We start from the raw sequence: 23,438 nt of genomic DNA, 5'->3' as shown, positions 1-23,438 counted from the left end.
CCAACATGTTGAGCCATATTGGACCTAAAATACAGAAAACAAATCTGTCTGGAGCCGCAAAAAATTCTTATATAAATGTTGTAATGAAGGCAACACATGACGTAAGTGTCTACATTAGCCTACTATCAAAATGACTATGTGTCGCAGGCTGAAGCAAATCTTCTTTGACAGAAATGTTGAAATGTAATATTTCTTCTACACATTTTTACAACATTAGAAACCATTAGTAAATCAGAGGCTACTCAGAAGGTGAGATAACTCCTGGAAATTACTGGCTGTTAATGGCCAAAGGTATAGATGTGTGTGTCCAAGTTAAAGGAAACGGCAGGCTGTCTTCTTTTAATAGATTCATTACAATATTTGGCAAGCTAGGTAATGTTTGCTGTGGTCTGGAACAACATGGCACACAAACAACTATCTGATATTACATACATGAGACATACTAAACTAAATTATATACAAAGAAGATAAAAGTAAAGGATATTAAATGAGCTCAAATATACCTACAGATGAGGCATAATGATGCAAAATTTACATAAAGCTAGCCTAAATAGCATGTTAGCATTGATTAGCTTGCAGTCATGCACTGACCAAATATGCCTGATTAGCACTACAACAAGTCAATAACATCAACAAAGCGCACCTCTGTGCATTCACACACAGTAAAAAACTTTTGGTGGACAAAATGAGACAAAGAAGGTGTGGAAGATTTTACATGTAAACAAACTGTTGCGTCACAGTCGACACTATGGTGAGTTCAAGAACCGCCGAAATTAGTAGGACAAAACTATGTTCAGCAAATACTCTCTTCAGTGAAGCATACACACAGACATAATAAACATTTCTAACAATTGGGAAGGTTTTGTGTCATGTTTGTCCTCAAACAAAAAACATACTAAAACAAAAAAAATATTTTCCCCCCATATTTTTCCATTTTCAATCTTTTTTTAAAAAATGCTCCAGGGGCACTAAAGAGCCACGAGTTGCCGACCCCCAGCCTAAGGTTTATGTGTCAAATAATCAATCTTTGTGATTAACACATGCTTTCATGTCATTTGACAAGGTTGCAAACTGTAAGTAGGTTAGATATATATCATTTTTGAATAGGACGAAGAGGCTGGGGAGAGGAGAGTCTGGGCTTCTCTGCTTGGGCTGCTGCCCCCGCGACCTGACTTCGGATTAGTGTAAGAAAATTTAGTGGGTCCTGGGCCCCTCTGTAGTGAAAACGTTGGGCCCCGAGATCAAAAATGTTAAGAACCACTGCTCTATGGCAGGCCTGGGCAATTATTTTGACTCGGGGGGCCAAATTTAGAGAAAAAAAATGTGTCTGTGGGCTGGTATATCTGATTTTTAGGAACACGAATACAAAACCTCACAATAATGTCTGATTGAATGCTAAAACTGTTATGACAGACCGCCTTAAAAAGGGAATGGAATTTGTATTTTATTTACTGAATGAGACACCCATACCAGTGTTTTCCACACATTCATTTATTTGTGGCGGCCCACCACAAAAGAATTACATCCGCCATTATATTTTTTTTTTGTGTGTGTCCTGTCCAGCTTCTCATATAGTTGATGTAGATGCCCATATAGGCTGTTCAGATTTACTTTACAAAAGAGAAGTGTAGGATACTTCTCTTGTTGCCTTATTTGTATTTGACCAGTACTATTTTCTGTTTATTTGTTACTGACTGTGGCAGGACACCTCTGCCTCTGTTTCACTTTATGTTGCTGGTAAATAATATGGTTGTAGTAGTAGGCTAAAGTTAAATTATTTAGTATGCACTAATTAAAGGGGCAGAGCTTTAAGAGACATTTTAGCTTTTATATTTTCATTAGATATATTTTTTGTAAGAACCACAATTAATAAATATATTTCAGTGAATAACTTATTGTTCAAATCTGTATATAAATATGTACATAAAGTGTTGTAATTATATTGTAAAATGGATGGATGGATGGATGGATGGACGTTTAACACAAAACTGTTATTATTAATTAGTAAGTATACATTTTTTGAACCTTTTTAGAGAAAATCATATCATTGTAGTAAATTATGCAAATTACTCAATGATGTCATGTGACCACGCCCATAGCCACGCCCCCACCGCCACAGGTATCTTGGCAGTTTATGGGAAACACTGCATACGGTACATGAAAATAAAGAATGTGGGATTTACAATATTAACTACGAACAATAAAACACTGAATATTGAAAACATGAACGTCACACCCCCTCTCGATCGACATATTTTACAATTAAGCGAAACTCAACAAAAATGCAACAAACAGCGAAATATGAACGCGAAGGGTAAAAAAAATAACCCATCTACAATTTGATATACCACTAAGCTTTAGAACTTAGTTCTAAAAATCTCCTTCCATGGGATTGATACTTATGCTTCAGTTTTTCTTACATATATTCAGTAAAATAGTCGATTTTCCTCCAGCGTTTGTCCCTCCCCTCCCTGGGGTTGTTTTGTTTGCAGTTTATTATTTATATTTACATGGTTGTTTTTTTGTTATTTTGTAATGGTGACTTATTAGTCAAACAATTGCGTGTGGTAGAGAGTAAATGTTTTTTTTTTTACATTCTATTACAGGCCTGGGCAATTATTTTGACTTGGGGAGGCAAATTTACAGAAAAAAATGTGTCTGGGGGGTGGTATATCTATTTTTAGGAACACTAATACAAAACCTCACAATAATGTGATTGAATTAAAAAAAAAATTACTGAATGAGACATCCAGAATGTACATGAAAATAAAGAATGTGGGATTTACAATATCAGCTATGAACGATAAAATACTGAATATTGACAACATATGAACGTCAAACCTCCTCTCGATCGACATACTTTACAATCAAGCGAAACGCAACAAACAGCCAAAGACAAACAGTCCCAACACTGTTATTAACTAACATCAACGTGCTAACTTTTTTGCAGTCAAACACCTTAAAGTCGTTTGACTTAATTGGTACATTGCACATGCTAACGTTAAAATTGTACCATGCTAACCTTTTTAGCCAATTTTACAGTCGATGACCTCAGACTAATATAGCATGGTACATGAAACATGGTAACTGCTAGTATGATCATTAACTAACATTAACGTGCTAACTTTTTTAGCCAATTTTGCAGCCAAACACCTTAAAGTCGTTTGACGTAATTGGTACTTGGCACATGCTAACGTTAAAATTGTAGCATGCTAAACTTTTTAGCCAATTTTACAGCCGAGGACCTCGGACTAATATAGCATGGTACATGAAACATGGTAACTGCTAGTATGATCATTAACTAACATTAACGTGCTAACTTTTTTAGCCAATTTTGCAGCCAAACACCGTAAAGTCGTTTGACTTAATTGGTACTTGGCACATGTTAACGTTAAAATTGTAGCATGCTAACCTTTTTAACCAATTTTACAGCCGAAGACCTCAGACTAATATAGCATGGTACATGAAACATGGTAACTGCTAGTATGATTATTAACTAACATTAACGTGCTAACTTTTTTTAGCCAATTTTGCAGCCAAACACCTTAAAGTCATTTGACTTAATTGGTACTTGACACATGCTAACGTTAAAATTCTAGCATGCTAAACCTTTTTAGCCAATTTTACAGCCGAGGACCTCAGACTAATATAGCATGGTACATGAAACATGGTAACTGCTAGTATGATCATTAACTAACATTAACGTGCTAACTTTTTTAGCCAATTTTGCAGCCAAACACCTTAAAGTCGTTTGACTTAATTGGTACTTGACACATGATAACGTTTCAATTCTAGCATGCTAAACTTTTAGCCAATTTTACAGTTGAGGACCTCGGACTAATATAGCATGGTACATGAAACATGGTAACTGCTAGTATGATTATTAACTAACATTAACGTGCTAACTTTTTTAGCCAATTTTGCAGCCAAACACCTTAAAGTCGTTTGACTTAATTGGTACTTGGCACATGCTAACGTTAAAATTGTAGCATGCTAAACTTTTTAGACAATTTTACAGCCGAGGACCTCAGACTAATATAGCATGGTACATGAAACATGGTAACTGCTAGTATGATCATTAACTAATATTAACGTGCTAACTTTTTTTTTGCCAATTTTGCAGCCAAACACCTCAGTCATACAGCTTAAATAGTACTTGATACATGCTAACTGTTAGCATGCTAACGTCAACTTTCTAGCATGCCAATTTTACAGTCATGTAACTTGGTACCGGACACATGTTAACTGTTAGCATACTGACATTAGCATGCTAACTTTTTTTTACACCTCAGCGCCATATTAGGTACTTGATAAATGCTAACCTTTTAAGCTAATGCTTAAAAAAAACTTAACAACATCATTCTAACAACCATTCAACATTAAATAGAGCAAACTAATTGGGCCAGCCTTAATAGCGCCCTCCTCTGGTGGCATGGAACAAAAAGATCTATTATGCCTCCATTGCTGTAAGACAGGGGTGTCCAAAGTGTGGCCCGGGGGCCATTTGCGGCTCGCAGCTAATTGTTTACCGGCCCGCCACACATTCTGGAAATGCTATTGCAAAAATTTAAAAAAACACATTAAAAAAAGTGGAATGAGGTGAAATCTAACTAGAAAAAGTTGCAATGTTGACACAAAGCTGCCATGCAGGCTGTTTTTTTCTTTGTCTATCTTTAGTTTTCTTTTTTTGCCATTGCTCAAAAAAAAAAAAAAAAAAAGACCTATTCAAGGCTCCAATTATTTCAAATATTTCACTTTAAAATGTTTTATGTGGAAAATTTTGCATATATTGTGTGGTTGCCATACAAAAACATCAACGTTTTCTTTGACAAAAGAGCATAAAACTAACAAAATAATAGTTCAAACGTAAAATTGACAGATATATCTGAAGTTGATCTCGTAACTTAAGTGGTGAAAGTTAAGAAAAAAAACTAATAAAAATGTATCACTTTATGAGTGGGGCACCTTTTGGATCCCAAATATATTTAATGGGATTTTATTTATCTTTTTACTGTGATTACTCAAAAATAATAATTAAAATCAATGGTGTCCTGCATTATTGATCTTTTTAAGGCTCTAATTAATTCACATCAAACATTGCTTTCTTAAGGTTTTGGGCAGTGGGGGAAATACTGCATATTTCAGTTTTATTATAAAAAACAAAGTTGTCTTTGACAGAAAAGGCATAAAACCTTTTATTTTTATTTTTACTTTGTATCAACCTGAAGTTGATATACTGTAGAGATTTACTGTAAGCGTTAAATAAATTTAAAAAAAATAATAATTTGACTTGTTTTTAACATTTTAATGACTTAGACCCTTTATGGTCCCCGGGAGTCCTAAAGGTAAAAAAAAAAAAAAATAATCCATATATTTTGTTATGGTTTGAAAATGAAAAATATCAAAAGGGCCCCAGCATGCTTTAATTTTTCCGTGTGCGGCCCTCAGTGGAAAAAGTTTGGACACCCCTGCTGTAAGAGGTAGCAACAACACCCAACAATATGGACTTACTCACCACTGTGCCTGCCAGTTGACAAAGCTGAACGTGGGGTAGAGGAACCAGCCCATCTCGGCCATCGCTCCCTGCTGGTCGATGCCCATGAAGAAGTTCGGGGAGGGCGTGGTCTGGAAAGACACGTTGACCCGGCCAAACCTGCACACAAGCGTGGCAAAAAAAATAACATTTGAACCTTTGAACCGGAAGTAAAAGGGCTTATAATGACTTTGGAGCAAGACGACCTAAATCATGTCATTTCCATTTAGGTGAGGTAATCTGACCGCAGCGCGTGGGCAACGGAAGGCTCCAGGTGCACCATGGCGGCAGGGAGGCCCAGCGGAGACAAACACTCATCCCCGGCGCAGTTCATATCCCGGATGGGGCTACCGGGCTGGACGTAGACCAGGACACCCGAGGCGTCGGACTTAGCCATGTTTCGCATCTGGTGGGAGATAGGATCGGTCGTGACCCGTCAAGAGAATAACAACCGGGAGGACACGATACTTTGCATGACCGCTGAAAGTCGGGAGGATCAGTGAAACCATCTCACGTCTCTCTAAGTGTGTTCCCTTTCATCGGGGGTCAGCAACCCGCGGCTCTCTAGTGGCTCCCTGGAGCATTTTTTAAAAAGGGTTGAAAATGGAAAAAGATGGGGGAAAAAAATAATTTTTTTGTTTTAGTATGTTTTTTGTTTGAGGACAAACATGACAAAATTGTTAGAAATGTTGAATATGTTTGTGTGTATGCTTCACTGATGAGAGTATTTGGTGAACGTCGTTTCGTCCTACTAATTTCGGCGGTTCTTGAACTCACCATAGAGTGGACTGTGACGCAACAGTTTGTTTACATGTAAAATCTTCCACTCCTTTGTCTCATTTTGTCCACCAAATGTTTTATGCTGTGCGTGAATACACACAAAGGTGCGCTTTGTTGATGTTATTGACCTGTTGGTTGTGCTAACCAGGCATATTTGCTAATTGATGCTAACATGCTATTTAGGCTAGCTGTATGTACATATTGCATCATTATGGCTCATGTGTAGATATATTTGAGCTCATATAATATCCTTTACTTTTATCCTCGTTGCATATAATTGAGTTTTGCATGTCTCATGACACATTATCTGTATGTAATATTGGCTGCATTTCAGATAGTTGTTTGTGTGCCATGTTGTTTCAGACCACAGCAAACATTACCAAGCTTGCCAAAGATTGTAATAAATCTATTAAAAGAAGACAGCCTTAACTTGGACACACACATCTATACATTTGGCCATTAAAAGCCAGTAATTTCCAGGAGTTATCTCACCTTCTGAGTAGCCTCTGATTTACTAATGGTTTCTAATGTTGTAAAAATGTGTAGAATAAATATTACATCTAAACATTTCTGTCAACGAAGATTTGCTTCAGCCTGCGACACATAGTTATTTTGATAGTAGGCTATTATAGTTAAAAACGCCTGTGTTTGCTGCTCTAAAAATCATGCTCTTGACCAGTGTCCTTAGATGGAGAAGACCCACAGGGAGAAGATAACTTTCATAAGACAGAAAGGAATCTGTTTTGGGTGTCTTCATGTTGGACATCTTAGCAGGCATTGTGACAAGCGCTTGACCTGCAAGGTATGCAAGCAAAACCATCCAAGTCTGCTTCATATTGGTCAGAAGGAAAGAGCAAGCAACATAAATGCAAACCAAAATAAGGCAAGTAAACTATCTGTGAGTAATGCACAAGTATCTCTGCAAACATGTGGACGAACGGAGGCTGGTAACGGAAATGGAATTCGGTCAATTCTGCCTGTACAGATAAAGTCCACCAAAGGACAGACAGTCATACAAACCTATGCATTCCTGGATCCGGGCAGCACAGATACATTTTGTTCTGAAAGCTTGATGACAAAGCTCAACTTGAATGGAAGGAAAACTAAAATCAGTCTCCTAACCATGGGCCCAAAAACATCAGTTTCCAGTTACATGCTGACGGATTTAAAGATTTTAAGCCTCACTGGGCAACAGTTATACGACCTTCTCAAGGTCTACACCCAAAAAAGGATGCCCGTAACGACAAGCAACCTTATCAATGAAGAGGAGTTGGCTAAATGGCCATACGTTGGAGGCTTGAACCCTGGGAAGTGGTCAACAGTCGTGGAAATGGACTGTATGCCGTTAAGACCCTATTGGGTTGGGTCATTAATGGCCTTCCTGACTACAGTGAGAAGAGGAGTAAGATTGGCTGCTCCACTACTACTGTCAACAGGATCTCAACAAAGCTGGAGGAGCTGCTGCACAATCAATATAACCATGATTTTAACGACAGGTCATCAGAAGACAAAGAAGAAATGTCTAGAGATGACATGAAGTTCATGAATCAATCAATCAATCAATGTTTATTCATATAGCCCTAAATCACAAGTGTCTCAAAGGGCTGCACAAGCCACAACGACATCCTCGGTTCAGATCCCACATAAGGGCAAGGAAAAACTCACAACCCAGTGGGATGTCAATGTGAATGACTATGAGAAACCTTGGAGAGGACCGCAGATGTGGGTGACCCCCCCCCCCCTCTAGGGGGTCACCCACATGAAGGTCATGACTGATTCGTGCAAGCTTTAAGATGGACTGTACACTTTGGAACTGCCCTTTAAAAAGAAGGATGATGTGTCTCTGCCCAACAATCAGTGCGTTGCTAGGCAACGCATACTTGATCTGAAAAGGAGGTTTGGGAAAGATGAAAGATTTCAAACATCTGATGTCACAAAATGGCGGTACATTAATACCACTCAAAATCCTGCAGACAAAACCTCAAGAGGAGTTAAAGTGGATGAGTTACTGACTCACAAAGGATGGATAGAAGGCCCTGAGTTTCTGAAGAAACAAGAGGCAGAGTGGCCAGCTGATATCTTGGAGTATGGGATTGCAGCGGAGGACCCTGAGGTAAAAAAGGAGCTCGGCACCAATGTAGTTATTGTTGATACTCCAAGTGCTACTCACCAACTGATCACTTACTTCTCTGACTGGAAACGGTTGAAGAGGTCAGTTGCCTGGATCCTGAAAATAAGAAACTAAGAAAACTACTAAGTGATGACAAAATGGATCAGGAAATGATGCGTATCAAAGCTGCACTGAGAAACCAAACTCTAACACCAGACGATCTTTCAAGAGCTGAGACAGCCATCATCCACTTCACTCAAGAGCAAAGATTCCCACAGGAACTTGCTTTATTGAAATCTGGGAAGAGTAACGTGAAGAAAGACAGTTCCATTTACAAGCTGGACCCCATTCTGGAAAATGGTTCGCTTAGAGTAGGTTGGGAGATCGAGTAAAGCAGCAATGTCAGAGGATCCTAAACATCCCATTATCCTCGCAAAAGATCCCCATATCTCCGCTTTGATACTAAAACACATCCAAGAACAACTGGGCCATGGTGGGAGAAACCATGTACTCTCCGGGCTGAGAAGGAAATATTGGATCACAAGTGCTAATGCAGCCACAAGAAAAATCATTTCAAACTGTGTCTTCTGTAAACGACATCGAGGGAAAATGGGCGAACAGAAGATGTCAGACCTACCTGTAGAGAGGATCGCTGCCGACCTACCTCCATTTACCAACGTCGGAGTTGATTAATTCAGCCCGGTTGAGGTCAAGAGAGGTCGTTCATTGGAAAAGCCATGTGGGGTCATCTTTACCTGTATGGCATGAAGAGCAGTCCATTTGGAAGTCGCCTACTCATTGGACACAGATTCCTGTATAAATGCTCTACGCAGGTTCATTTGTAGAAGAGGACCAGTCTCTCATTTAAGGTCTGACAATGGAACTAATTTTGTTGGTGCTGAAAGGGAGTTGAGAGAAGCACTCGCTGCTCTAAATCACAGCAAAGTACAGTCGGCATTTCCGGAGGAAGGAACACAGTGGAGCTTCAACCCACCAACAGCCTCTCACCATGGAGGTGCATGGGAGCGCTTGATCAGAATGATCCGACGAACATTGACATCAGTTCTACGACAGCAAACCTTGAATGAAAAAGGATTTCAAACGGTGCTGTGTGAAGTCGAAACGATACTGAATGACCGCCCCATAACAAGGTTGTCTGGGGATCCCAATGATCTAGAAGCCCTCACTCCCAATCACATTCTGACCATGAAAGGAACACCAATTTTACCACCTGGATTATTCGAAAAATCAGACCTCTATCTCAAACGAAGATAGAGACAAGTCCAATATATCTCGGACCTATTCTGGAAACGCTGGTTAAGAGAATACTTAGCTTTGCTACAGGAGCGGGAGAGTTGGAGCAAAAAGAGAAGAAGTCTCGTCCCAAATGACATTGTACTGATCGCAGACACTACCGCTCCACGTGACTCCTGATTACTTGGAAGAGTCATGGAGACTTATCCGGATACAAAAGGATTGGTGCGTTCTGCTAAAGTCAAAAATAAAACGAGCACACTGGTCAAACCAGTTACAAAGCTGTGCTTGCTTCAAGAAGCTGAAGTATAAAAAAAAAACCTCAAAGATGATTTTTTGTTATGTTTATGGCTCCATTGTTATCATTATTTTGAATTGTTCTTGGCATCCTGCCCTTCTCAATTGGGGGCCGCAGTGTTGGAGCCAAATTTGCTTATTTGTTTATATTGTTTTTAATTTGTTTTCTCTAATTGATTGCTGGCCTCAGTTCATGCTGAATTTCTCTTGAGAACCAGGAAGTGTTGACAGGGATAGGACCGTTGCTATGGTGCGGTTGCCATCGTGACCTCATTTAATTCGGTTCAGGTGGGAGCACTCGGGGGCGATTGCATGGAGGACACAAACAGTTTTCGACCGTGCCGTGCGGGCCGTGTGTGGTCAGGTCTCGCTGCTGTGACAATAGTCCATTCAAGCACTCTGGACATTGACTCATTTGCACACGTCAAACTAGTCAACACAGTCGCCCTCAGTATCAGCCCAAAGGTAAAGGCTGTACACCATGTATTAACTGTAAATTGTTAAATGTATTTATGGTAAATTGTTTCACAATATCAACACAATATTTCCACCAGTTCCTTACTCCCCTTCATAACATACAAGTGTTTGATCAAAACAAAGTCAATGGTACACAATAACTAAACTAAATCAAAAACTATCTGTCAGGTTCAAACGCTGATGACATCTATTAAACAAGACAAGAAGCAAATAATTAAACAGAGACAGAAATAAATTTGGCTCAATTTGAGGAGAGACGTCTGGTCTGTACTGTTGCACAGTCTCCAGCACGCTCTGGTGAAAGATTGTACGCCTCCTCCTTTATTTGGACTTTCCCTGACCACATGGCAACAGCTGCTTCCAAAGGGACGTGGGTTGTAAACAGCGTTGCCTTTGGTTACAGAACAGTTCAAAAGAAAAGGTCGTAAAAGAGTTCAAAGAATGGTTCGTAAAATACTTCAAAAAAGAGGTTTGTAAAAGAGTTCAAAAAAGCAGTATCTGGAACTTGGGCAGATCCTGCCTTCTCTCCGCTTTGTAGTCCTTGGGTTAAAACAATATCTTTCTGTTGATTACAATACATGAGAGAAAACAGAACACCTTCATGTTGCTTCCCCCCTACACAGTGAAGTTTTACAAGCCTTCTTCTTGGTAGGTTCAAAGACATGTTTTTGCTTCTCGTTGGGAACTTATTGAAACACAAAGTTTTTGTGATAACTTAGATACAATTATTCTAACACTATCTATTACGCATTCACAACCTTTTAGCCTTCAAAGTCCTTCTGCTTCTGTTTCCGACGGGAAACAAGATGGGCGACTTCCTGTTTATTTTCAAATATGGGTTCTTGAGACTTTTATGTTTGCCTCTCGTGGTAGACGCCTCCATTGATTTTTGGAGCTTTATATAATTATACTATTATATGATACGACATACACCACCTCAAAATTGTATTTATAATTATTACACGGTACTTATAGTAAGTGTCAGGTTTGTAAAGGCAACATTGTTGATTGTGTCTTAATTAGGTGTGTCTAATATGTGCTGACCTTGGTGAAGAAGGAGCAGTTGCCCTCAGACAGCCAGGCCACAGAACCCGCCACCGAGGGCGAGGGATCACATCCGTCGCCCGCATCCCTCAGCTGATACGACCCCTGGCCCCAGCGCGCCGTCAGCCAATCGTATCTGGCGTCCAGTCGCTTGACGATCACTGGCATGCTCCATCCTGCGGGAGATGGAGGTTGAATAACCACCATGAACCGGATCAGGAGGAGGCCGGCTTACCCTGGGAGGTGAAGACCGCCTGGGCCAGGCCGCAGTTGTGACCCGTGCAGGCCCAGTAGTACAGAACACTGGGGATCCAGTTCCCCAGAGCAAAGACCGGTACTGGAGAGAAGTGGAGCCTGGACAGAACCTCCTTTTGACTGACAACACAACAACAACAACAGTACATGTTACACTTTATCAACTCATATTTGATCCGTATCGATCCAAATATAGATACCAAGGTATCAGATTGATACTATCCCAATGAGATTGATAGTTGTGCTGCAGTTTTTCTTCCATATGTTCAGTAAAATAGTCGATTTTCCTCCAGCTTTTGTCCCTCCCCTCCCTTGGGTTGTTTTGTTTACATTTTATTTATATTTACATGGTTGTTTTTTTGTTATTTTGTAATTGTGACTTTTTTGTCAAACAATTGTGTGTGGTAGAAATTAAATGTTTTTTTAAATATTCTATTACAAAGCCCGAAACCAGTGAAGTTGGCAGGTTGTGTAAATCGTAAATAAAAAACAGATTACAATGATTTGCAAATCCTTTTGAACCTATATTCAATTGAATAGACTGCAAAGACAAGATACTTAACGTTCGAACTGGAAAACTTTGTTATTTTTTGCAAATATTAGCTCATTTGGAATTTGATGTCTGCAGCATGTTTCAAAATGCAGGCACAAGTGGCAAAAAAGACTGATAAAGTTGAGGAATACTCATCAAACACTTATTTGGAACATCCCACAGGTGAACAGGCTAATTGGGAACAGGTGTGTGCCAATATTGGGTATAAAAGCAGCTTCCATGAAATGCTCAGTCATTCACAAACAAGGATGAGGCAAGGGTCACCACTTTGTCAACAAATGTGTGAGCAAATTGTCGAACAGTTTAAGAACAACATTTCTCAACGAGCTACTGCAAGGAATTTAGGGATTATAATATCATCAAAGGGTTCAAAGAATCTGGAGAAATCACTGCACATAACATTGAATGCCCGTGACCTTGGATCCCTCGCATTCAAGCAGCCTTTCCTCGGCGAGTCAGGCAAGGCTAAAGCAATAACAAATGTTTTTATAGCAGCAGATATAAGTCCATACTGCATTAAAAACTAGATTTTGACCCACTTCTATGGTGGAAGAACAATGAGCTCATATATCCTCTTACTGCCAAGTTAGCCAGGCTGGGGGGGGGGGGGAAGTTAATCTGAGGCTGAGTTGACTTGAAACTGTTTAATGTTGCACTTTTTATATGTAGAAGAAAAGTTTTGTCCTTTTATTTAATCTGAGCAACAACTTGAGGCAGTTTAATGTTGATTAACGTGGACCCCGACTTAAACAAGTTGAAAAACTTATTGGGGTGTTACCATTTAGTGGTCAATTGTACGGAATATGTACTGTACTGTGCATACTACTAATAAAAGTCTCAATCAATCAATCAAAAAAAGCACTTTATATGGAGAAAGGTTTTTTAAGAAACCATTCTGAGCCATATCTTATTTAGTTTTTATTTAATATATGTTGACCACATTAACCCTGGCAATGGACCCTGTGTGTATATGTATGTTATGCCATTGTTTACAAATTTGGTAAATAAATAACCAAAACATTTATATTTTGTTGTTTTCTTACTGTACCGAAAATGAACCGAACCGTGACCTCTAAACCGAGGTACGTACCAAACCGAAATTTTTGTGTACCGTTACACCCCTAATATATATATATATATATATATATATATATATATATATATATATATATATATATATATATATATATACTGTGATGAGGTGGCGACTTGTCCAGGGTGTACCCCGCCTTCCGCCCGAATGCAGCTGAGAGAGGCTCCAGCACACCCTGCGACCCCGAAAGGGACAAGCGGTAGAAAATGGATGGATGAATAACACACACTTACACATACACACATATATATATATATACTGTATATACACATACATACATATATACAGGTATACTGTATATATATATATATATATATATATATATATATATATATATATATACATATATACATATATACATATATACATACATACATACATACATACATACATACATACATACATACATACATATATATATATATATATACGTATGTATGTATGGTTGTATACATTCGGTTCAGGTGGGAGCACTCGGGGGCGATTGCATGGAGGACACAAACAGTTTTCGACCGTGCCGTGCGGGCCGTGTGTGGTCAGGTATGACCACACACGGTCATACATATATATATATATATATATATATATATATATATATATATATATATATATATATATATATATATATATATATATATATATATATATATATATGTATATATATATATATATACATATATATATATATGTATATATATAGTCATTGACTATATATATACATACATACATACATACATACATACATACATATATATATATATATATATATATATATATATATATATATATATATATATATATATATATATATATATATATATATATATATATGGTCAAACTCAGGACAGTCATGGTCAAAAGTTTACATACACTTGTAAAGAACATAATGTCATGGCTGTCTTGAGTTTCCAATAATTTCTACAACTCTTATTTTTTGTGATAGAGTGCACTTTAATTTAGTGTTGTTTTGATATGTCATCTTAGTGACATTGTAAGGAAGGGATAGTAGTTCTTTTAGAGTTGGGACACAATGGACAGATTCCGGCCAGAGAATCCTTTAATCATATTTAGTCGTCAACGCACACAAGGCTGGCTGCCACCACTGATTGAAACCGGCTATTCTGACAAAGACGTGCTTTAAAGGGGAAATGACGTCACAGATTGACCTATCAACTTAAAGGCATAGGAACATCACAAAACTGGTTAAAGGCACACAATAGGCTTTCGTACACAGCCGCCCCCAACTGTCCGTATGGCAGTTGAAACTAGAAGAAAGTCTATGAGGTAGTGTCCTCGTCATCAAGAGGTGGAAGCATGATCAGTCGGGCGACTGGGCGAAGGTAGGTGCGATTCTTCACTTGTATTCTGGCAGTCCAGACCCGTCCATCTGCTCCTGGATGTGTGAGTGATCCGTCCTACAGGCCACGATCCTCGGGGGAGTTGAGGATCCACTATCAAGACAACTTGACCAGCCAAAAGGGTCTTGCCATCGTTCCTCCACTTGTTACGTTCTTGCAGAAAATCCACGGCGGAAGGTGGGGATGAAGCACCAGCATCAGCCGCCCCATGAAGGGAGCTAGCTGTCTCTTGTAGAAGCTGTTTCCATGTGGAGAACTTACTGAAATCAGTAAGCTGAGTGGATGAAGCACAGGAAATAGTTCCGACGAAGGCGGATTTCCTCAGCTCTGTGGCATCCGGTTCCAGGTCGGATGTAGGCAAATTGGGCCACTCATTTTCTGGCAGGTAAAGGAAGGGCGGGCCCTTATTCCAGCGGTGCTCTTGGATCATTTCCCAGGTTGACCACTTATCAAGGAGATCTGCAGGCTGGATCTGGTCGTCCCAGCCAAGGTTGGACTTCCACATATCTTGGATGAGCACCTTACACCGAGTGGTAAATAGTACAATGAATCCTAGGGGGTCAGAAAGCTTGGCCAGGACACTGTAGACATTTCGAAGAGTGGCAGCTGATGATTCTGTTGTGTGACGCTTGAAACTCAGAGTGTCATTCAAACAATCCCAGCATAGTCCAAGAGTGGGTTCGTGGAGGTTATCACTTGCTTTGGATAACCACAGCTCACTAGTTGCTGATCGTGCATCAGGTGGTAGATGGGCCACAACTTCTGGCATGTTGCTAGCCCACTGTCGGATCTCGAAACCTCCCTTGCTAAGAAGTTCACGCAGAGTGTCAATGAGAGCTTTGGCTTCTTCAACCTTACTCAGACTGTGGAGGCAATTATCCACATAGAAGGAGTGCTCAACCACTTGCATGAGCAGAGAGTCTGGTGGCTCATAGTCCCTGACGTGCTGCTGTAAGGCGTACACTGCACAACAGGGGCTGCAGGTTGTTCCGAAAGGTAGGACCTGCCATTCAAAGATCTGCGCTCTAGATTCCCTGTCCATGTTCCGCCACAGGAATCGAAGGAGTGGTTTATCATGGTCAAGTAAGCGGATCTGGTGAAACATTGACTTGATATCCCCGCTTATGGCTATTGCATGACATCGGAACCGCAAGAGGACTCCAATCATAGTAGGGCCCAACGTTGGTCCAGGGAGGAGATGATCATTCAAAGACTGGCCATTGTAGAAGAAAGAACAGTTGAAGACCACTCTGTCTTTCCCATTGTGGTGCACCATATGATGTGGTACGTACCACGACTCAGTACTCTTTGCTGCCTCCTCTGAAGGAATCTCAGCAACGTATCCTGTTTTGATAAGTTTGTCCATCTCTCTACGATAAGAGGTTGCAAGGTGAGGGTCTTTGGCCAACCTGCGTTCAATGCTGCGCAAGTTTGGCATTACAGCATCTGAGGGTGCACATAGCATAGTGCTTGGCTGGCGACGTAACAGGGGTGTCGCGTAGCGCTGGATACCATCAACAGGTACACGCTTAGAGTCAGTCTGTAAAAGAGAGAGACCTTGTTGGTCTTGCTTGGAACGAGATGCAATCTTCTCGCTGACGTAAGGGAGAGTATCGATCTGCCAGAGACGTTCCACATTCTTGAAAAGTTCGGTATATGGGGATTCAGTGGTAACGTGCAGACAGGAAGGCTGATGGGAAGATGCATAAATCACAGACGGACCTTGTAGGGACCAGCCTAGGTTGGTACAGACTGCTATGGGGCCGCCAGATGGGCCTGCTCGCACCGGCTCTGTAGGAGCAAGAAGCTGGGACATATCAGAACCTATGAGGAGTAGCGGTTGCGCTTGATGGATAGGCAGCAAAGGAAGGTCTTTGAGGTGCTCGTAGCGTTTTTGGAGGGCCGCTACTGGATATGTGTGCTGAGATAGGCTCAGATTCTCAGCTGTGAAGGCATTTTTAATCCAATACTTCTTGCTTGGCTTGAAGATGGGGGAGACGTGAAGGCTGACTGACGAACCATTGAGCACTTTCACTTCTTGTTGAACAGTTCTCAGGTGAAGGGTTTCAGGATGCTTAGCAAGTTGTAGTTGCTCTACTGCATAGGGGAGGATGAGTGTTCTCTCAGAACCATCATCGAGCACAGCAAATGTCTCTAGAGTGCGGTCTCCATTTTGTAAGAGCACTTTAACAACTTTCAGCAAAACTCTTTGAGGGCTTCGAGGCTGTTCCAGGTAGACTGTGGGATTTTGGTTACTCATCATCAGGACTTGTTGAGATGACTCTTGGATCGTGTCATGCAGTACTGTGAGGTGAGTCTCTTTGCATAAGTTACAAGGGCGTTTAAGCGTACATGCTGCAGCTTTGTGGCCACGACCGCACTTCCAACATCTGTTACCTTCTTGGATCCACTTAGTAATCTCACTGGTATTCAGTTTCTTGAAGTCCAGGCATGAGTTGAGGTAATGCTCCTTACTGTTGCAAAATGGACAATAAGGACTAGGTTTAAAGGGTTGTGACTTTGTCAGATTGGTGCTCTGGCTGCTACCGGTTTCACCAGAACATAAGAGAATTGATGCTGTCCTTTGTTTCGGCCATGGACTATTATAATCCTCCCTCTTGGCAGGAGGAGGCCCCGGGTTGTAGAGGTGAGTGACTCGGCTGGCCAGGCGCTTAGCTTGAGCTTTAACTTGGAGCCAGGATGCCAGGTCGGGCAGGGTGTAAGTTTGGTTGGTACCTGGCTGTAGAATGCCTCGACAAAGACAGTATTCCATAAATCCGTCTCGGTGAGCAGGAGGCATTTTACTTATGAGGCGGTCAACGTGAGAACCACATTTGAGCTCGCCTCCAAGGGGTCCCTCTAAAGTCCGCAGCATACCAACTAAGGTCTGAACTGAGAGAGCGAAGGTGTCGAAAGCTTCTGCATCCCCCACTCTGATGGCTGGTGAGTTCAGGATAGCTCCTAGTTCACTCTGTACTAGTTGTCTAGGCTGGCCATATTTGTCTTGTAGAGCCCCTAGCGCAGCCGTGTACGGGTTTGGGTCATACATGAATGACTTGGCTAACTGCAGAGCGTTAGGGAGTTTGAGCTGATTTAGTAGAACTTGATATTTATATTGCTCGCTGAGGTGAGGATGACTATTCATCAAGTTCTCTAGCGCCATCTTGAGTAGGGCGAAATCACTTTCCCGGCCACTCTCAAACCTTGGAAGTACTGGTTTGGGAATGCCATAGGAAGTAGCGATCAGCGTCTCGATGCCCGGGTAGGACCAGGGTGGTGCTGCCGGGGCTGGAGTAGCAGATGGTAATGTGTATTGAACATACTGCCCAGCAGGAGGAGGTGCACCAGCTGGAACTGGTGGTTGTGGTACAGAAGTTTGCATGGTTTGTGGCACTGCGGCTGCATGTGTCATTGTTGATGCATAACTAGATGTGGGAATGACTGGCATATGTTGACTTGTGAAAGACACAGATGCAGGAGTTGTAGTGGGGGCTACTAAAGTCGGGACACAAGTTTGTGCACCTTGCACAGGAATGGGAATCGTTGTCAATGGCTGTGTAATCGGGATAGCGGCAGCGGATTTCATTGGAGTTATTGATGGGAGCTGAAGCATGTCAGCAGCGGGCGGAGCTGACATTGTTGACATTGCATCATCTTCAGACTCCGACAGGAAAGACTTGACAATACGGGCAATGTGTAAGTCTTTCTCCAGTTTCTTTAAGCGTCTGCGCCGTTCCATTTCCCTTGCCATATTCTCCTTGGCAAGGTGAGCATCCTCTTGTAGTCGTTGTCCTTCTTTAGCTTGTGCATCCAATCTCTTAGCCTCCAAGTCAGCTTTCCTTTCCTCCTCTATTTCTTGCTGTAGGTCAGCAAGCTCCAAACCATTAATTCGCTCCTCTAGGGCAGCTGTTTGAACATCCGGAATATTTTGGAGCAGTTGAAGCCCATGCGATCGCCGAGAGGATCGACGTGAAGAAGCAGATGACTGGTACTCTGACGCACTCCTAGCTCTGGTTGGCCTTGCTTCACCGTGTTGTCCTACTGGTAGTGAGGAGATTTGGGCAGCAGGCAGTTGAGAGGGAAGGAGGGTGACATCGTAAGGGGCCAAATGCTGTGGTAGTCGAATGTCTCTCTTTGGCCTGACAGAGGGCTGGTGATCAGCAGGTGATGACTCCACAGTGTCTGATGGTGGAACTCTATCCGGCTCGAAGGACCAATGTAAGGAAGGGATAGTAGTTCTTTTAGAGTTGGGACACAATGGACAGATTCCGGCCAGAGAATCCTTTAATCATATTTAGTCGTCAACGCACACAAGGCTGGCTGCCACCACTGATTGAAACCGGCTATTCTGACAAAGACGTGCTTTAAAGGGGAAATGACGTCACAGATTGACCTATCAACTTAAAGGCATAGGAACATCACAAAACTGGTTAAAGGCACACAATAGGCTTTTGTACAGACATCATGCACAAAAGTGCACTCATAACTTGTTTTAAAATGTCTCTGACAATCTTGCACTTTCTGTTTTGAAATGACATGAATGTTTGTGCCACTGCTTAAAAACTGTCTTTAGTAAATACAGTTTTGGTTAATTGACTTAGTTGTGATTTCCCTCTCTGCATGAAAGTTTAAAATGAGCATATATTAATGCAGTATGAACAAGAATGTTTTAATGTAGACATATAGAATCATCATACTGCTGTAATTATATGCATCAAGTGTTCATTCAAGGCTAAGGCAAAATATCGAGATATATATCGTGTATCGTGATATGGCCTAAAAATATCGAGATATTAAAAAAAGGCCATATCGCCCAGCATATAGTGTATATATATATATATATATATATATATATATATATATATATATATATATATATATATATATATACACTACCGTTCAAAAGTTTGGGGTCACCCAAAGAATTTTGTGGAATAGCCTTCATTTCTAAGAACAAGAATAGACTGTCGAGTTTCAGATGAAAGTTCTCTTTTTCTGGCCATTTTGAGCGTTTAATTGACCCCACAAATGTGATGCTCCAGAAACTCAATCTGCTCAAAAGAAGGTCAGTTTTGTAGCATCTGTAACGAGCTAAATTGTTTTCAGATGTGTGAACATGATTGCACAAGGGTTTTCTAATCATCAATTAGCCTTCTGAGCCAATGAGCAAACACATTGTACCATTAGAACACTGGAGTGATAGTTGCTGGAAATGGGCCTCTATACACCTATGAAGATATTGCACCAAAAACCAGACATTTGCAGCTAGAATAGTCATTTACCACATTAGCAATATATAGAGTGTATTTCTTTAAAGTTAAGACTAGTTTAAAGTTATCTTCATTGAAAAGTACAGTGCTTTTCCTTCAAAAATAAGGACATTTCAATGTGACCCCAAACTTTTGAACGGTAGTGTATTATATATATATATATATATATATATATATATATATATATATATATATATATATATATATATATATATATATATATATATATATATATATATATATATATATATACATACATATATATATACATATATATATATATATATATATATATGCATAAATATACACATATATACATATACTTATATACACACACATTGTACGAAAGCCTATTGTGTGCCTTTAACCAGTTTTGTGATTTTCCTATGCCTTTAAGTTGATAGGTCAATCTGTGACGTCATTTCCCCTTTAAAGCACGTCTTTGTCAGAATAGCCGGTTTCAATCAGTGGTGGCAGCCAGCCTTGTGTGCGTTGACGACTAAATGTAAGTTTGTCACATACTGTTACAGCATTTGAACTGAATGTCGTGCCTTGCTACTTCTGCAAATGTTTGGTGCATTGTATGCTAAGATCAGTTGTTTTTGGGTCGATTGAGAGATAATTAGTCTCGTTGACGGCGTTTACATTTACGTGCAGTTTATTTAACGTCATTGCAACTGCGATGGCGGAGTTTGGCCTTTAGATGGCGACAGAGACCACATAATCGCCATGTATGGCTCTGAAGCTTAGAAACTTGTTGGAAGTTCATACATAGTTAAATGCAGTATATATGTTGTTGTTATGCACACCTTTATATTATATTATATTATGTTATATTATGTATGCATATCCATGTATATTGCTGCATATTAATGAGTATATAATTGGATTGTAATTTTTCCTCTTTTCTTTGTTTGTTTAGACCACACACACACACACACACACACACACACACACACACACACACACACACACACACACACACACACACACACACACACACACACACACACACACATACACCCACACAAAACCATACACATTTAAATCTACCTTTCAACAATAAAGATGATTAAAGGATTCTCTGGCCGGAATCTGTCCATTGTGTCCCAACTCTAAAAGAACTACTATCCCTTCCTTACATTGGTCCTTCGAGCCGGATAGAGTTCCACCATCAGACACTATGGAGTCATCACCTGCTGATCACCAGCCCTCTGTCAGGCCAAAGAGAGACATTCGACTACCACAGCATTTGGCCCCTTACGATGTCACCCTCCTTCCCTCTCAACTGCCTGCTGCCCAAATCTCCTCACTACCAGTAGGACAACACGGTGAAGCAAGGCCAACCAGAGCTAGGAGTGCGTCAGAGTACCAGTCATCTGCTTCTTCACGTCGATCCTCTCGGCGATCGCATGGGCTTCAACTGCTCCAAAATATTCCGGATGTTCAAACAGCTGCCCTAGAGGAGCGAATTAAAGGTTTGGAGCTTGCTGACCTACAGCAAGAAATAGAGGAGGAAAGGAAAGCTGACTTGGAGGCTAAGAGATTGGATGCACAAGCTAAAGAAGGACAAAGACTACAAGAGGATGCTCACCTTGCCAAGGAGAATATGGCAAGGGAAATGGAACGGCGCAGACGCTTAAAGAAACTGGAGAAAGACTTACACATTGCCCGTATTGTCAAGTCTTTCCTGTCGGAGTCTGAAGATGATGCAATGTCAACAATGTCAGCTCCGCCCGCTGCTGACATGCTTCAGCTCCCATCAAAAACTCCAATGAAATCCGCTGCCGCTATCCCGATTACACAGCCATTGACAACGATTCCCATTCCTGTGCAAGGTGCACAAACTTGTGTCCCGACTTTAGTAGCCCCCACTACAACTCCTGCATCTGTGTCTTTCACAAGTCAACATATGCCAGTCATTCCCACATCTAGTTATGCATCAACAATGACACATGCAGCCGCAGTGCCACAAACCATGCAAACTTCTGTACCACAACCACCAGTTCCAGCTGGTGCACCTCCTCCTGCTGGGCAGTATGTTCAATACACATTACCATCTGCTACTCCTACCCCGGCAGCACCACCCTGGTCCTACCCGGGCATCGAGACGCTGATCGCTACATCCTATGGCATTCCCAAACCAGTACTTCCAAGGTTTGAGAGTGGCCGGGAAAGTGATTTCGCCCTACTCAAGATGGCGTTAGAGAACTTGATGAATAGTCATCCTCACCTGAGCGAGCAATATAAATATCAAGTTCTACTGAATCAGCTCAAACTCCCTAACGCTCTGCAGTTAGCCAAGTCATTTATGTATGACCCAAACCCGTACACGGCTGCGCTAGGAGCTCTACAAGACAAATATGGCCAGCCTAGACAACTAGTACAGAGTGAACTAGGAGCTATCCTGAACTCACCAGCCATCAGAGTGGGGGATGCAGAAGCTTTCGACACCTTTGCTCTCTCAGTTCAGACCTTAGTTGGTATGCTGCGGACTTTAGAGGGACCCCTTGGATGCAAGCTCAAATGTGGTTCTCACGTTGACCGCCTCATAAGTAAAATGCCTCCTGCTCACCGAGACGGATTTATGGAATACTGTCTTTGTCGAGGCATTCTACAGCCAGGTACCAACCAAACTTACACCCTGCCCGACCTGGCATCCTGGCTTCAAGTTAAAGCTCAAGCTAAGCGCCTCGCCAGCCGAGTCACTCACCTCTACAACCCGGGGCCTCCTCCTGCCAAGAGGGATTATAATAGTCCATGGCCCAAACAAAGGACAGCATCAATTCTCTTATGTTCTGGTGAAACTGGTAGCAGCCAGAGCACCAATCTGACAAATTCAAAACCCTTTAAACCTAGTCCTTATTGTCCATTTTGCAACAGTAAGGAACATTACCTCAACTCATGCCTGGACTTCAAGAAACTGAATACCAGTGAGATCAATAAGTGGATCCAAGAAGGTAACAGATGTTGGAAGTGCGGTCGTGGCCACAAAGCTGCAGCATGTACGCTTAAACGCCCTTGTAAATTATGCAAAGAGACGCACCTCACAGTACTGCATGACACGATCCAAGAGTCATCTCAACAAGTCCTGATGATGAGTAACCAAAATCCCACAGTCTACCTGGAACAGCCTCGAAGCCCTCAAAGAGTTTTGCTGAAAGTTGTTAAAGTGCTCTTACAAAATGGAGACCGCACTCTAGAGACATTTGCTGTGCTCGATGATGGTTCTGAGAGAACACTCATCCTCCCCTATGCAGTAGAGCAACTACAACTTGCTAAGCATCCTGAAACCCTTCACCTGAGAACTGTTCAACAAGAAGTGAAAGTGCTCAATGGTTCGTCAGTCAGCCTTCACGTCTCCCCCATCTTCAAGCCAAGCAAGAAGTATTGGATTAAAAATGCCTTCACAGC

The 23,438-nt window shown here is 41.2% G+C and overlaps 1 protein-coding gene across 2 annotated transcripts in view; it reads right to left on the bottom strand.

Annotated features, from left to right (window-relative positions):
- Window positions 1-23,438, bottom strand: part of si:dkey-256h2.1 (uncharacterized protein LOC337520 homolog) — a 49,631-nt gene that overhangs the window by 20,385 nt on the left and 5,808 nt on the right. For both annotated transcript variants that reach the window (XR_009827841.1, XM_062064153.1), the window contains exons 2-5: window positions 11,731-11,870; window positions 11,496-11,671; window positions 5,779-5,939; window positions 5,516-5,653 (exon numbers count right to left, since the gene is read on the bottom strand). Coding sequence is in view for 1 of the 2 variants with exons in the window: in XM_062064153.1 (XP_061920137.1) it covers window positions 5,516-5,653; window positions 5,779-5,939; window positions 11,496-11,671; window positions 11,731-11,870 (615 nt within the window). In the remaining variant the exon portion in view is untranslated. The remainder of the gene's footprint in view (window positions 1-5,515; window positions 5,654-5,778; window positions 5,940-11,495; window positions 11,672-11,730; window positions 11,871-23,438) is intronic.

The sequence above is a fragment of the Entelurus aequoreus genome, linkage group LG11 (genome assembly GCF_033978785.1).
Source record: "Entelurus aequoreus isolate RoL-2023_Sb linkage group LG11, RoL_Eaeq_v1.1, whole genome shotgun sequence".
Lineage (NCBI taxonomy): Eukaryota > Metazoa > Chordata > Actinopteri > Syngnathiformes > Syngnathidae > Entelurus > Entelurus aequoreus.
Note: the sequence above shows the minus strand (reverse complement) of the source record. Positions and strands in the feature narration are given on the sequence as shown.